Below are 13,719 nucleotides of genomic sequence, written 5' to 3'. Positions count from 1 at the left end.
CGATAACCTATGGTAGCGAGCCGCCATGTGGCAGCGATGCATCAACGCTGGACAGGATTGTGTTCTGAGCCCATAGAATGATCTTTGGTCTCCCCAAATACACCTCTCCAGCTCAGATAAGGCTGGAGTTTGGGTTTCGGAAACATTCCTTCACCAGGAGAGGTGCGTATATTAAATCAAGAATGCCAAACAGAAGACACTAAACTCACACTTATGGCTGGAACTGACAACCAGAAGCACTTCACCCACCCAGGCCGACCTCAATGATCCATAACTCAACTCGGCCAACAAGAACTCTTTGGCAACATCTGCAAGCCACGCCAGCTTCAAAAAGCCGTTGAACAAAACCATCAAACTTGTCTTGCTAATCCAAGACAATTCAGCAGTGGCGGGCAAAGCTATGACAAAGCAGTACCCCCAGCCCTCATGCCATACGGGCTTTTCTAACTTATTAAAAGAAAAATTCCTGAGATATCAACTGGGCATCCTACCGTTACTCCTACACCTACCTCCTTGGAAAAGCAACTCGACCGCAACTGACTGCGGGTTATGTAGAAAGGGGAAAGAAGATCTGGTGCACTTGGTATGCATTTGTAATGGGTTATTGGTAGAGAGAAAAGTAAAGTTACTCCCACTCTTCAACGAAACAGGAATTATATCATGTAGGCAGGCGGTATTGTCCTTTTCTCCCCCAATGGATTTACAGTTGAACAGTTGCTCCGGGAGATTACTCATCAAGGCTGAAAAGAAACTAACGGCAATGCACATCAGTGACACATAAGGATAAGGAAGGAATTGTTGGAGGGGCGCTTAATACTGGAGCTACGAGACGGGACAGACCCCGGACGGCGGCAGCGACGCTGTCATGACTGCGAGGGCATCAGGAATGGACACCTGGTGTACCAGTCCATTCGCTGACCTGAACACCGGTACCCCTGAGACAGGGAACACCATGGAGAAGCTCCCGGGCATGCGGACCGAGAGCAGGGACTATAGCAACGCGGGCAGCTGCGGCCCAAAGTAGTAGACAGCACCCGCCTGAACGCTCAACGAAGAGTGGATCCTACCAACACCAGTCCACCAGCGACCCGGGAGGGACATAGAACCTCAGCTTCCACCCCCCGTTCAACTGCTGTTTCCCCGTGTCTCGGGCCAACAGTGCAGGCATCGCAATATACCTATCGATGAGGATATAGTCATAGCTTATCACAAGGTCACCAGGGATGAGGATATATTCACACGCTATCGCAAGATACCGATCGATGAGGATATAGTCACAGCTTTTCATCACAAGGTCACCATTATTGAGGACCTATTAACAACAACTCTCCAGCCACATGTACAAACTCTCCAGCTCTGGATGCAAAATACTCCAATTACATTATTCAAAGGTAGTGATGGTTTTATTTGGTTGAAAGGTTGGCCATCTCTTCGGTCAGTCATGCTGCTGACTCACCCGGCTTACAATGTCCAGGTAAAAACGATAGGCGTTCACTTTGACTAGGATATGGCCATAGAGACCTTTAGCATTGACAGCAGCTGAAGCCACACAACCTACAAAGGATCATTATTTTATCAGAGACAAATCAAATAAATATAAGTGGCTGAGACAGAACTATCACCAAAACATCTATCGAAAGAGTGAAATTTGCAAGGAATGCATGAATTGGAGAAATTGGGACTGACAAAGTGTGATCTTGTTTCTTCTGCCAGAGAGTCATTACACTGGCTATTTCTGGCCAACACAATTAGCTTTCAAATTTCTCTGTCATTTTCAAGTTTTTACTCTGTGCTGCTCTGGTGTATCTCACTTGTACAATTTGAACTATTTACTGGAGCTCAGACACACTTCTGTCAGTTCCTCTTTAAATCCATAACAATATGATAGAGACCTCAGTGGCCAACCAAGGGCAATGTTTGATGGTCTTCCATCAGACCCGTAGCCCAACAGCTCGGTTATCATGTTTACGAGCCACCTCAAATCCTCCTACTTCTGGGTAACCAGAGCCTGGACAGCTTGGGACGCAGCGTACGCTTTGAACAGCTGCCATTCTCTCTCCGTCACGAAACAGGATGACAGTTCCCGGTTGGTTTGGATGATGAAATCTTCCCTACTGTTGAGAGAGCACTTCCTCCTGCATCAGAAGCCTCCAAGAAGGGCAAAGGCTGGGTTTTGTGAGGTCTGTCAATCAGGTCCTTACTCGATTCAGGATGATGAACTTCACTTTCACTCTGAACACATGACCCTGAAGACGACCAGTGCTGGCCAGTGGAAGAACAGGAGCGAGGGTGTAGGAAAACTGTGGTTGCACTCCGAGCCTAAGCCCATATAGCACTCAGGCTATTAGAGACAGTGGCAGGAGGTGAGAGTGACTGACATGCATTCTGAGATAAGCCTGACTGCTCCTGCCAAGCTACCAAGGTGGTGAGCAGGGCTTATTTTAGTTGTTTAACTCCCTTATCCTGACTAGAAGGAAGGGTCCCTACTTGGACAAATGTGCAAACCATTGCCAACTAGAGACCCCCATTTCGAACAATGCTCTTCATGGTCTTTAAGGTGTCTTCTGTCGTGAGCGGAGTCCAAGTGAGCAGAGTCTGTTGGGTGGAGTCGCTGGGGTGGGGGTTGTGGCAGTGCAGAGGTCTTGGTTGTCAAAGCGGTCATAGAGTGTCTTGATCTTGAGGTGGAAGAAGGAACGGAGTCTGTTGCAGAGGTCTTGGAAGGGTGGGACGTCTGTTGTTTCACTGCTGGGTTCGGCAAATTCCTGTATGATGGAGAAGAGGTCCCTGGAGTTGTGGGCGTTGGAGAGAATTTGGTCTTGGAGGAATTTCTTCTTCTTTGAGGATTTGATGAGTTGGCGGTGTGCTGTGGTGGCTCTAGTGTAGGCAGTGAGTGTTTCAGGGGGTTTGCTGTTTCTCCATATCTTTTCAAGGGTATACAACCTTTAGCAGGCATCTTTTAGCACGCACTACCATTACCACGCATCTGTTACAACGCATACCATTACAATGCATAGTGCTTTGAGGCGATCTGACTTAGGGAATGGCTAGTGAATAGGTTAATTTACTATCCAATAACCTTCCCTAGTGTCCACGGGGACTGTTGTTGGAATAGTAAATTAAACTATTCACTATCCAGCACCCAAAGCACTATGCGTTGTAAAGGTATCGCGTTGTAAAAAATGCGTGGTAATGGTATGCGTGGTAAAAGTGTGCGTGCTAACATCATACATCCCTTTTCAAGTTGTCGGCAGGAACGCTTGGATTCTAGGAGTGCCATTGTGAACCAGCTTTCTTTCTTGTTGTGTCGTCCTGTAACTTTCTGGACGGGGCCGAGTGCGTCGGCACAGTTGGCGATTCATCAGTGGAGGTTGCCTGCTGCGGTGTTGGGATCTAGCGTCGTTGGAGGTGGAGTGCTGGTGAGGGCGGAGGTGAGATGTTCTACTGTGACTTTGTTCTACCTTCTGGGGGAGGCGGCGCGCATGCTTGTGTGTGGTGGGATTTCTAAAGGAGAAGGGGATGCAGTGGTGGTCCGGCCAAAGCAGTTTTGTGCTGTGGTTGTAGAAGAAGCTGTTTCCTCTTGCGAAGACGGGATCGAGTGTGTCCTGCTGTGTGCGTGGGGGCGGTAACAAGTTGCTTCAGTCCTATGTTGGTGAGGTTCTCTAGGAGGGTGGGGTGTTGGGGTTGTCAGGGTTGTCCAGGTGTAAGTTTAGGTCTCCGAGTAGTATGTAGTCTGTGGAGGGGATGATACCGGTGAAACGGGTGTGGGGGCCAGGCGGTCTGTAAACAAGGGTTCTGCAGATTCTTTTTGGGGTTGATCTGGAAGTGGAAGGGGACGAGGGATGTTTTGTGGACTATGGCGATACCTCCTGGGCTGAGGCAGCAGTGGTGGGGAGCACAGGAGAAAAGGAGGCAAAAATAGAATAAGGATCACAATATAAAGAGGGGTCGAAAGAGAGAAAGGGAGAGCAAAATAGAGAAAGAGCATAAAAGGAACAAGCATTGGCATGCCAATAGGTTTCGCCTTTGGGATCTTATAAGTTTTTAGCCATGCAACAGTTGATGTTGTTGCACCAAGGATATTGTGCTGTATAACTAAATACTTATAAGGTCCCGAAAGCGAGACCTATTGGCTATGTCACTGCGTGATTAGCAACCAACATGGTTAGTGAACGCATGACTACTATTTTATATCATGATTACCTTGGCGAATAGGTTTGGCCAACTTCTAGTAAAGTAAACTCGTGTTAGTGTCCTCTGTTTTTTAAGCACACTTGACAGGTTAGATTTTTTACAGAAAGAAAAAACGCACGCGAAAGTAAGAAAAACACAGAAAGAAAACCTCTTCCGAGAAAATTGTGCACACAAAAAACAAAGAGAAAATCACACAGCTCACAAATTTTGCCTGTTCGACCAACACACCCCACAAAACTAAGCAAATGCAGTGTTGGTAAAGAACGACAGGCTCCACAGAGTAAAGTGTGCTAAAGGAGACACTTGTCTCTCTGGCAGAGCCCACTCCCACTGAAATATTGCAACCAACGTTCAGTATAGAATGGACAGGATGTGTCAAGCACAAGACACGAGGGTCGGTGGAATGTTATGTTAGGGTGCTCGGGTGACGCCAGCTGCATTAATTATCTACCAATAGCCAACCAGGAGATGCTGAGAAGGGCAACATAGGTAATATCAGTGAACAGTTTGATGAAGTAGTTTTGGTAAATAAAGAAAGTCTATAACACACTACGGACACAATCACCCCCACCCCCCCCTCCCAGGTGGACCCTGTCCTGTTATTTCTGAAAGCTTTCTGTAATACTTCTGTTTTTTGCCTTTATTGTCTCCCTGTGTTCATTCTCCGCTCTGCCCTCGAGCCCAGCTGAACTCACACTAGCGCCCTGAAGTAGCAGATTGTCGCAGACAGCACTTAATATTGAATTGGAATAACACCACAGACTGTGCTTGGTGTAGACCCTCGTGTCTACAATACCTGTGTTCACAAAAAGAAAAACATGTGAAGCACGCCAAAGACTCGGAAATGCCACAAGAGGCACACAGTAGCATCAAACATGTTTTGGGCTAAAAATCAAATTGATATTTGGATGTGCAACAGAACAAAGGTTTCACTGCACATGTGTACTTTAGAGGTATTAGCTAATGCAGAATTCGCTCCTTTAATCTGCACTTTGAGGATAAAGTAGGCGCAAGATCACAAAAAGTTTGAAAGCGTAGTGTGTGTCACAAGACATACTAAGCATGAGCTCATTGTGTGAGATAACCTAAGAGTGAGGGAGGGGACGCAGTGCGTGTGACGTAGTAGTGTGTAACAGAGGGCATGATGCACGTGTCGTATCGCAGGTAATTGCTGATTGCATGGCACACAGTCTGCCTTTGTACAGCAAGTCTGAGATCATAATGGGTTTGACAGAGCATTGCGAGCAGGCAGGCGCTAGGATGGAGGTGTGTGAGGGGGAGGACAGCGGCTGGCAAGCATGCACATGCAGATCAAAACACATCACCAGAAGCTCCCAACCGGAGGCACTGGTCTTTAGTCAGCGTCGGGCCTTTTCTATTTTTGGGGGGGGTTGGGGGATTGTCTGGCTGCCACTTTGGGGGAGTGCGTGAAAGCGAGTGTGTGGCAGCAAAGGGTAGGTGCATGTTAAAGCAGTGAGTGTGACATAACTGAGGGCGGGTTGGGGAAACGCAACTTATTGGGTACAACGTACAAGCGATTATTCATAGAGTACATGGAGCAGCGCAGTCTGTCAGCTCAGAGGGGCAGGGTTTATACCTACCTGTCCCTGTGTGCGTCGCCTGTTAAAGTGTGTGGGAGAACTTGCGGCAGCCGCAAAAGTGAACGCGACAGCCATCTGTTTCCAATTAACGCGACCGCGAGACAGGCAAATGTAAACAAGCTTGGGCTCGATAATTGGAAACAGATGGCGCCGTTGCTCGCTGCCGCAAGGTGGATGCCGTACATGCACGAGTACTCACTGGAAACAGTGAAGTAAATGCAGGAGTTTCCGAAAAAGTACAGACCAATTCCAAGAGGTCATCTCCTAAGCAGCGCTTACGCGCTGCATTAGGCTCGACCTAAAAAAGGACACAGAGCTGAACAGCGAAGAGCAGAGTCCCGTCTGTCTATAGCGCCTTGATGCCCTTGGGCTTAGTTTGCGCTCTATAAATTCCCAATCATTCATTCATTCAGAGGGCTCTTCCACTGGACCACCAGGGATGAGGCGCAGGCAGGAGCCAGCGGGTGGAGGAGGGCCTTCAACACCTACCTGGCACAGAAACTCCGGGCTCAGAGGGCAGTCCCCCAACGGTGGAGCTGCATGGGGAGAACAGGGATACTGAACAGGAAGGTCAGTGGTCTTATATATGAGGGGCTTTTGGCGACGTCCTGGTAGACACTGAGTAGAGTAACTTAAGTGTATGTTCAAAGAACACAGGAGCTTTGAGCAAGTTTATAAATTCATTTATTTTTTACAAAAGACTCTCAGAAGCAAGTTAAGTGAATGAGCTGTTCTCTGGTATTGTGACTGATTATCACTGACATAGATAGCACAGGTTTTCGGAATCCCTTAATAGGAGACATGCCCCAGGAATGCTGATAGATCCTCCTTTGAATAGTAGAGTTGATGTCCGCTGGACCGCCTGCCACAAGATGGACGACAGGAGGTGGTTCTTATGGAACGGCTTTAATGGCCTATATTTACATGCTGACGTTTTCAAAGACAGCCCGGATTTATCCCGTACCCCAAACACCTGGTGCCCCCGGCAGAATGTGACTTTAGGTGCGAACAACGGAGAATACATCAGATGAGAACATAAAGCACCCAAAGGCACTCATGATTCCAGGCACTATGGAAGGTCCATGAAGTGTAAGGGGTAGTTTATCACCTCCCTTCCAGAACTCTCGCTCTAAAATGTATGGCTTCGTAAGTAACATGCAAAAACTGGCTTTGAAATACTCTGTTCTCACTGGAAAATTGGCTTTAAAATATTCTATGTAGCTGCACTTAGGGAATAGAGGGCAAGTGAGGCAGGCAGCAGAGAAGACAAACCTTGCATGTTCCAATGTCCAATGGATCAGTCACGAGTGACGTGAATGATTCACGGTGATCCTGTCTCAGTCCCAGTAGAAGTGATCTCATTGAGTACATCCCTAAGTCACACACACACAACCAAAAGAAAATGTGCTCACACACACACTTGCGCACTACGAATAGTAACAGGGGTATCATTCATGGGGGTGTCCACTGCCTGCGGCGCTCCCGCTCAGACCATCCAAACACTGCGTCAACTCATGGATGCCATGGGTTTAGCTTCAGTGGGACCAACATCTCACCTCACAGTAGTTACTGCAGACAGAAGATGGATTTTGCTATTTTACGTTTAAGGCAGGGCTCTAACATGGCGAGGAACAACTGAAATCCCAAGCCTGCTCCCAAAGACAAGTATCTTTTCATTGTGGCTAGATAACGGACATATCAAGGCAAGAAACAGTGGTTCTTTGAAAGCCTAGATGGATGATGCGCTGTCGAGCCTGTGCCAGGGCCCTGTACACCAGCTAAAACCAGGATCACACGTGTCCATTGCTCATGCTGCTGTACGTCACAGCCTCTCGACACATCTCTCAATGTCCTCTTCATGTTCAGCCGCAAAGTCCAAGTCTTAAGGTGCAAACACTCGGAGGCCTCCAAACAAAGGTCCTGTACTCATATGTTGAATACAGCACCAGCCGGTCCAGATGAAAGATGGACACAGAGCGGCTAAACCATGACCAGAACCAGCTTCTCTTTCTTCTTCCTCTTCCGCCGCTTCTCTTCGAACCGGTCTGTTGCATCAGCAAAGAAGGTCACCTCCTCCTTGGACTCGATTTCTCGTTTCAGGAACTGAAGCCCGGCCATGTTAAAGCCCAGCACATCCTGCAGGGAGAGAGGAGGTAAAGATGAGGCATAGAATATACGCATTTTACATCTCCAACACACTTTCTATATCACTGGTAAAAGGCAAAGAACCTGTGCTCGCACAGAAGGGGATATTTTAAGGCAAAGAACCTGTGCTCGCACAGAAAGGGATATTTTAAGGCAAAGAACCTGTGCTCGCACAGAAGGGGATATTTTAAGGCAAAGAACCTGTGCTCGCACTGAAGGGGATATTTTAAGGCAAAGAACCTGAGCTCGCACAGAAGGGGATATTTTAAGGCAAAGAACCTGTAAGCACTGAAGGGGATATGTTAAGGCAAAGAACCTGTGCTCGCACTGAAGGGGATATTTTAGGCAAAGAACCTGTGCTCGCACTGAAGGGGATATTTTAAGGCAAAGAACCTGTGCTCGCACAGAAGGGGATATTTTAAGGCAATATTTTAAGGCAAAGAACCTGAGCTCGCACAGAAGGGGATATTTTAAGGCAAAGAACCTGTAAGCACTGAAGGGGATATGTTAAGGCAAAGAACCTGTGCTCGCACTGAAGGGGATATTTTAAGGCAAAGAACCTGTGCTCGCACAGAAGGGGATATTTTAAGGCAAATAACCTGTGCTCGCACTGAAGGGGATATTTTAAGGCAAAGAACCTGTGCTCGCACAGAAAGGGATTTTTTAAGGTAAAGAACCTGTAAGCACTGAAGGGGATATTTTAAGGCAAAGAACCTGTGCTCGCACAGAAGGGGATATTTTAAGGCAAAGAACCTGTGCTCGCACTGAAGGGGATATTTTAAGGCAAAGAACCTGTGCTCGCACAGAAAGGGATTTTTTAAGGCAAAGAACCTGTGCTCGCACTGAAGGGGATATTTTAAGGCAAAGAACCTGTGCTCGCACAGAAAGGGATTTTTTAAGGTAAAGAACCTGTAAGCACTGAAGGGGATATTTTAAGGCAAAGAACCTGTACTCGCACAGAAGGGGATATTTTAAGGCAAAGAACTTGTGCTCGCACCGAAGGGGATATTTGAAGGCAAATAACCTGTGCTCGCACAGAAAGGGATATTTTAAGGCAAAGAACCTGTGCTCGCACAGAAAGGGATATTTTAAGGCATAGAACCTGTGCTCACACAGAAAGGGATATTTTAAGGCAAAGAACCTGTGCTCGCACTGAAGGGGATATTTTAAGGCAAAGAACCTGTGCTCGCACAGAAAGGGATATTTTAAGGCAAAGAACCTAAGGGGATATTTTAAGGCAAAGAACCTGTGCTCGCACAGAAAAGGATATTTTAAGGCAAAGAACCTGTGCTCGCACAGAAAGGGATATTTTAAGGCAAAGAACCTGTGCTCGCACAGAAAGGGATATTTTAAGGCAAAGAACCTGTGCTCACACAGAAAGGGATATTTTACTGTGTTTCAACGTCTACACGCAGTGATCCATATTTAATAAGAGGTGAAGGCGACTGCCCTGAGATACTGAGAAACATCTATTTACGTATCCCGGTTATACGTCAGACTTGAGTCAAGCCAGCTACAGGACTACAAGTAGGGGAAGGTGCATGCGAAAAGTTACATTTACGTTTTGTGGGACAGAGTGAGGAAAGCCATCCAATTAGAGTAGGTTACCCCACTTCCACTGTGAGCAGGCACTCTTATTGTCAAAGGTCTCTGCTAGCAAAACCAGTTTATCATTCCTAGAGGAAGCATGTTTTTCCTGGATCTTGTGTGAGTGCAGAATGTGTAGAGACATGGTTTGTCAAACTCAGACGAACAGTTTTGAGGTGGTGGCTGTCAGTCGGATATTTCAGGTTAATAGGTCTTCCTGTTTTCCAGAGCCAGGGGTCTGCTTTCTCCCTTCAGGCATTTTTGAGTTGGTTCACTGTCTCGCTTCTCTACCTACATTGTGGAAGTTGTTTGGGAAAATCTTAGTGTTTTCCCAAACCGTGGTAGCACCCCAGCCCAACAGAAAGGCGCAGGAAGGGTGTCCTGCAAGCAACCTCTCCTCCCTCACCAGCCTTTGACAGTCTGCATAAGCGAAGAAAGCATTAGCTTAGGTAAATAGAGTCCAATTCCACCTAAACTAAATGAAATTGGTACAACACAACTGCACTCTTATCCTGAGTTGCATAGGCTGTCAGAAGGACACCAGATGGTCTTTACATCACAGTACAAAGCCGGGCCTCATCAAAACTTAGGGTGTCTTCTAGAGGCAGAGGCAACAAGTGTGCCACAGCAAGTACCCTGCTTGTCCGCTCTCTTGCCTCTTATGTGATTAGCCACTGAGAACTATTGAAACGCCTTCAGGGCAGGATGGCCTTGCCAATACTTTACATCTTTTCTATTAGGGTGAAAAAAATAACCAGAAGGAGTTTTGTGTTTCTTTAAAATAAAACTCGTAGGTGAGGGCAGGTGCAGCTCAACGCTCTTCTCACTCATTTTCTAAATCCACCTGGTCACTACACAAGGAAATTCAATGCCACCGCAAACAATTTAAATTATTGATCAAGTACACAGCTATGGTCCAACTTGAGGGACAAACACATGAGGCACAAATGCCTCGAATTCATAATCAAAGGCAAAAGAAACTGTGGAAAGAGGTCTCTTGTTATGTGTTGTTTGTGGTTGTGTATTGAACACCTTTCAGATCGATATAAAATAGGGGTGGACAGATTGTGGAATCTGAGGAATCTTCAACTGGAGCAATGGTCTACACAGTAACAAAAAATGTGAGAGGTGCAGGACTATAAGTAATGTTGTTCTCATAATATTTTGTAGGTTTGTCCTGTGGCTCGGCTTGGAGTTACTTGCCTGGGTGAGTGTAGTTAAGACACTAACGAAAGCCACACTCATTGCGAGTCTCACCTGAAATCTTTTCATCCCCAGTTGTGAGCTTGGTGATCAAAGGGAAATTTGGTAAGTGACCGAATATCCAGATTAAGCAAGACATTTATCTGTTCACGGATACTGGAGGTGACATTTATGCCCAACTGGACGTCGACATCACCCACCAGAAACGAGTGGGCCTTAAACAATGAACAAGAGGTCAGAAGGGTGGTCTCATACAGTGCATAGGTGGGCCAGAGTGATATTCGGATAACTGGGCTCTAAAGATCTAGTATCACCCCAGTAGACATTTAGAAGGTAAAATTAGCAGCGCCCAGGTTTCCACGGTAGAGTAGACTATACCACATTTACAGAGGGTTTAAATGCCCCTGGCCGTGTTTTCTGAACAATGTTAACAGCGTTTATGCACCAACTAGTAGCAAACAGACTAAACATGGTAAAAGTACACATCCATCAGACAAGTAGATGGTATAGATGCATATCATTTGGTGAATGTAATGTATATTATTAAAGATGGTCACAACTTTTCTGCAAGAGCTGTGCCTTTTGCTACTATGTTTTTGACTCCTCAGATTTACTTTCCGAATCCTTTCATAATCTTTTTAAATCTATAATCCCCCAGAAATTTTCAGGACCATTAATACCTAGGAAAGAATTAGTGGTTACTCAAGGAAGAAGATGAGGGGTTCAGCCAGACAGATCCACATTTGATCATGGTAAAACGGTTTTTGATATCCTTTGCAAGTGTAATGACGTGTTTAGATCCCGGTGCAATCAAGATACTATCTGACTTCTCAAATCTAGTGTTGGCTCCCCTGACGCTATATTCCAAGAGCGAGGTGGCTGTTCTGCTCCAGAGGTTTGATAGAATTTGTAGCAATGCTAGTAATAACCTTGTGCAGAGCCCCAAAATGTTCACCAAGATTGCCCAAGGAGGTACGTGTGGCTGGAGGACACTATAAGAGCTGTCTTAATATTAAGAAGAGGGAATCACAGTAGTTGGTATTAGATTCCTTACCGCCCCACCTATCCTCCCCGTTCTGCGAACCGATATCTAAGGTTAAGGTCATCCCCTTTCAGGGCCCTAGTTTCATGGCACCAGTGTTGGTTTTTAGCATAGCTCTGAGTTTCTGGTGCGGAAAAGCTATGTATAAGAACTGACGTCAGCGTGCGAGGACGGCGTCGTCATCCCGGTGCTAACGATGTCGACGACGGCCACAGAGCCGCAGACGACGCCTACCGACGCGCAAGGGTACTGCTACGCAAAAGTTTCCGGATCCAGTCTGACGCCTGGGGATATTCTAAGGTAAGGAATCTAATACTAGCCTGTTTCTTTCGGATATGATTATTTTCTGCACTGCACTTCCCTTCTTTGCTCCCGTGAATCTCATGAAGAGCTGACCGTCCACCGATGGTCCTTGGTGCAATCGTTGTAAGAGCTCAAAGCTCTGTTGGGATCCAAACAATGGAGTCTTTCTTACTCTTTCGTGGGATCGGGAAGTGTGAACGACCGTTCAGCAAGGTGGAGAGTCACAACCTTGTGCAGGAACAGTGCACTAGTCCATACCACCAGTCTGTCCATAAAACATTTGGTGTATAGTTGCTGGGCAGACAGCACTTGCAATTCACTCAGGCAACAAATTGATGTTACTGCTATGACAAAGACAGTTTTCAGAGTTAAAAGACAAAGGGGACAGCTATACACTGGTTCAAATGGGGTACACATCAAGTTTGTGAGAACCAGGTTAGAGTCCCACTGTTGCATCACTGATGGTCTGGATGGAAACACGTAGACTAATCCTTTCGGAAAACAGTTTATTTAAACAACAATTGTTGATCTGGTAAACACAGAAAGGCAGACAAATAACCTTGAACAGTGTCCACGGCAAGTCATTGATAGGCTAACGATAGCAGAAACAGCAACATATCTGGGTTCGATCTGACGAGAAGGACAACAAGCCACAAACTTCTCCACGCCTCACTGCTAATATGACATTTATTATATCTGAAGGAGGTATTAAGCCGCTAGCTGTCGCCGCTCAGCCACCAGGAATGGAGGTGTAGATTGCACAGGTCTGGGTAGAAGACGCTTCCCTGCGGCTGTGACAGATGATCCTCCATAAGCGGCAGCCTGATGAAAGGAAACATGATCATGCCCAGAGGTTCCTGATACCACTCTCTCCTGGCCAAATCCAGAGCCACTAGGATGACTTGAGCCCGGTCGCTCCTGATCTTCTTCAGAACTCTAGGCTGGAGAGGTAAAGGCGGGAAGGCACAAAGGAGTCCCAGAGCCCCACTCTAGGTGGAAAGCATATCTGAAAGTCTTCATAATGCATAAGCTAAGACACTGTACGTTCTCATTGGTGTCGAAAAGATCAGGCCAGGGTTCTTCTCATTTCAGGAAGACCCCCTGTGCCACCTCAGGGTGCAACTGAGAACCTGAACCAGTCTCCCCTTGATAGGCTGGAGGCTTCCACCAGTCTAATTGTGGCTGAGTAAGCACCACTGCAGATCTTCCACAGTCTCCTCTGAAACACGGATGGGATTCAAAAGAATCCCTTGCTGCTGGGCACACCGAGACTTCAGATCCCTCTACTGACTCCAGATGTACCATCTGGGGTGTTCCACATGCAGGGTGGGGGATGCTTGAGGCAATAAGGCTACAAAGGCTCGGAGCCGCTCTCACGGAGACCCAGCATAAAGGGTGGAATACGAGGAATTTTGCCCAAAATGTCCTGGACCTTTGGGCTGGTGAAAAAGGCTCAAATGAGCGCTGTATCTAAACAGATCCTATAAAAGGGTGTCTCTGGGAAGGAGTCAGGCATGTCTTCGGCAAGTTATCGCCTACCCTAAGGATGTGAGGAGGTTCACTGTCCCTGGAGGTGGTCTACACTGTGAATGCCGAGCTTGCTTTCAGCAGTCAGTTGTCTAGGTATGGGAAGACTGGTAATCCCAC

General features: G+C 46.8%; 1 protein-coding gene across 1 annotated transcript in view; it reads right to left on the bottom strand.

The window, feature by feature from the left end:
- Positions 1-6,462: 6,462 nt before the first annotated feature.
- WDR3 (WD repeat domain 3) overlaps positions 6,463-13,719 on the bottom strand; it is a 180,737-nt gene continuing 173,480 nt past the window's right edge. Inside the window, exon 27 of the mRNA XM_086935837.1 lies at positions 6,463-7,928. Coding sequence (XP_086791963.1) covers positions 7,773-7,928 — 156 coding nt within the window. The 3' untranslated portion in view covers positions 6,463-7,772. The remainder of the gene's footprint in view (positions 7,929-13,719) is intronic.

Source organism: Lissotriton vulgaris, chromosome 8, assembly GCF_964263255.1.
Source record: "Lissotriton vulgaris chromosome 8, aLisVul1.2, whole genome shotgun sequence".
NCBI lineage: Eukaryota > Metazoa > Chordata > Amphibia > Caudata > Salamandridae > Lissotriton > Lissotriton vulgaris.
Note: the sequence above shows the minus strand (reverse complement) of the source record. Positions and strands in the feature narration are given on the sequence as shown.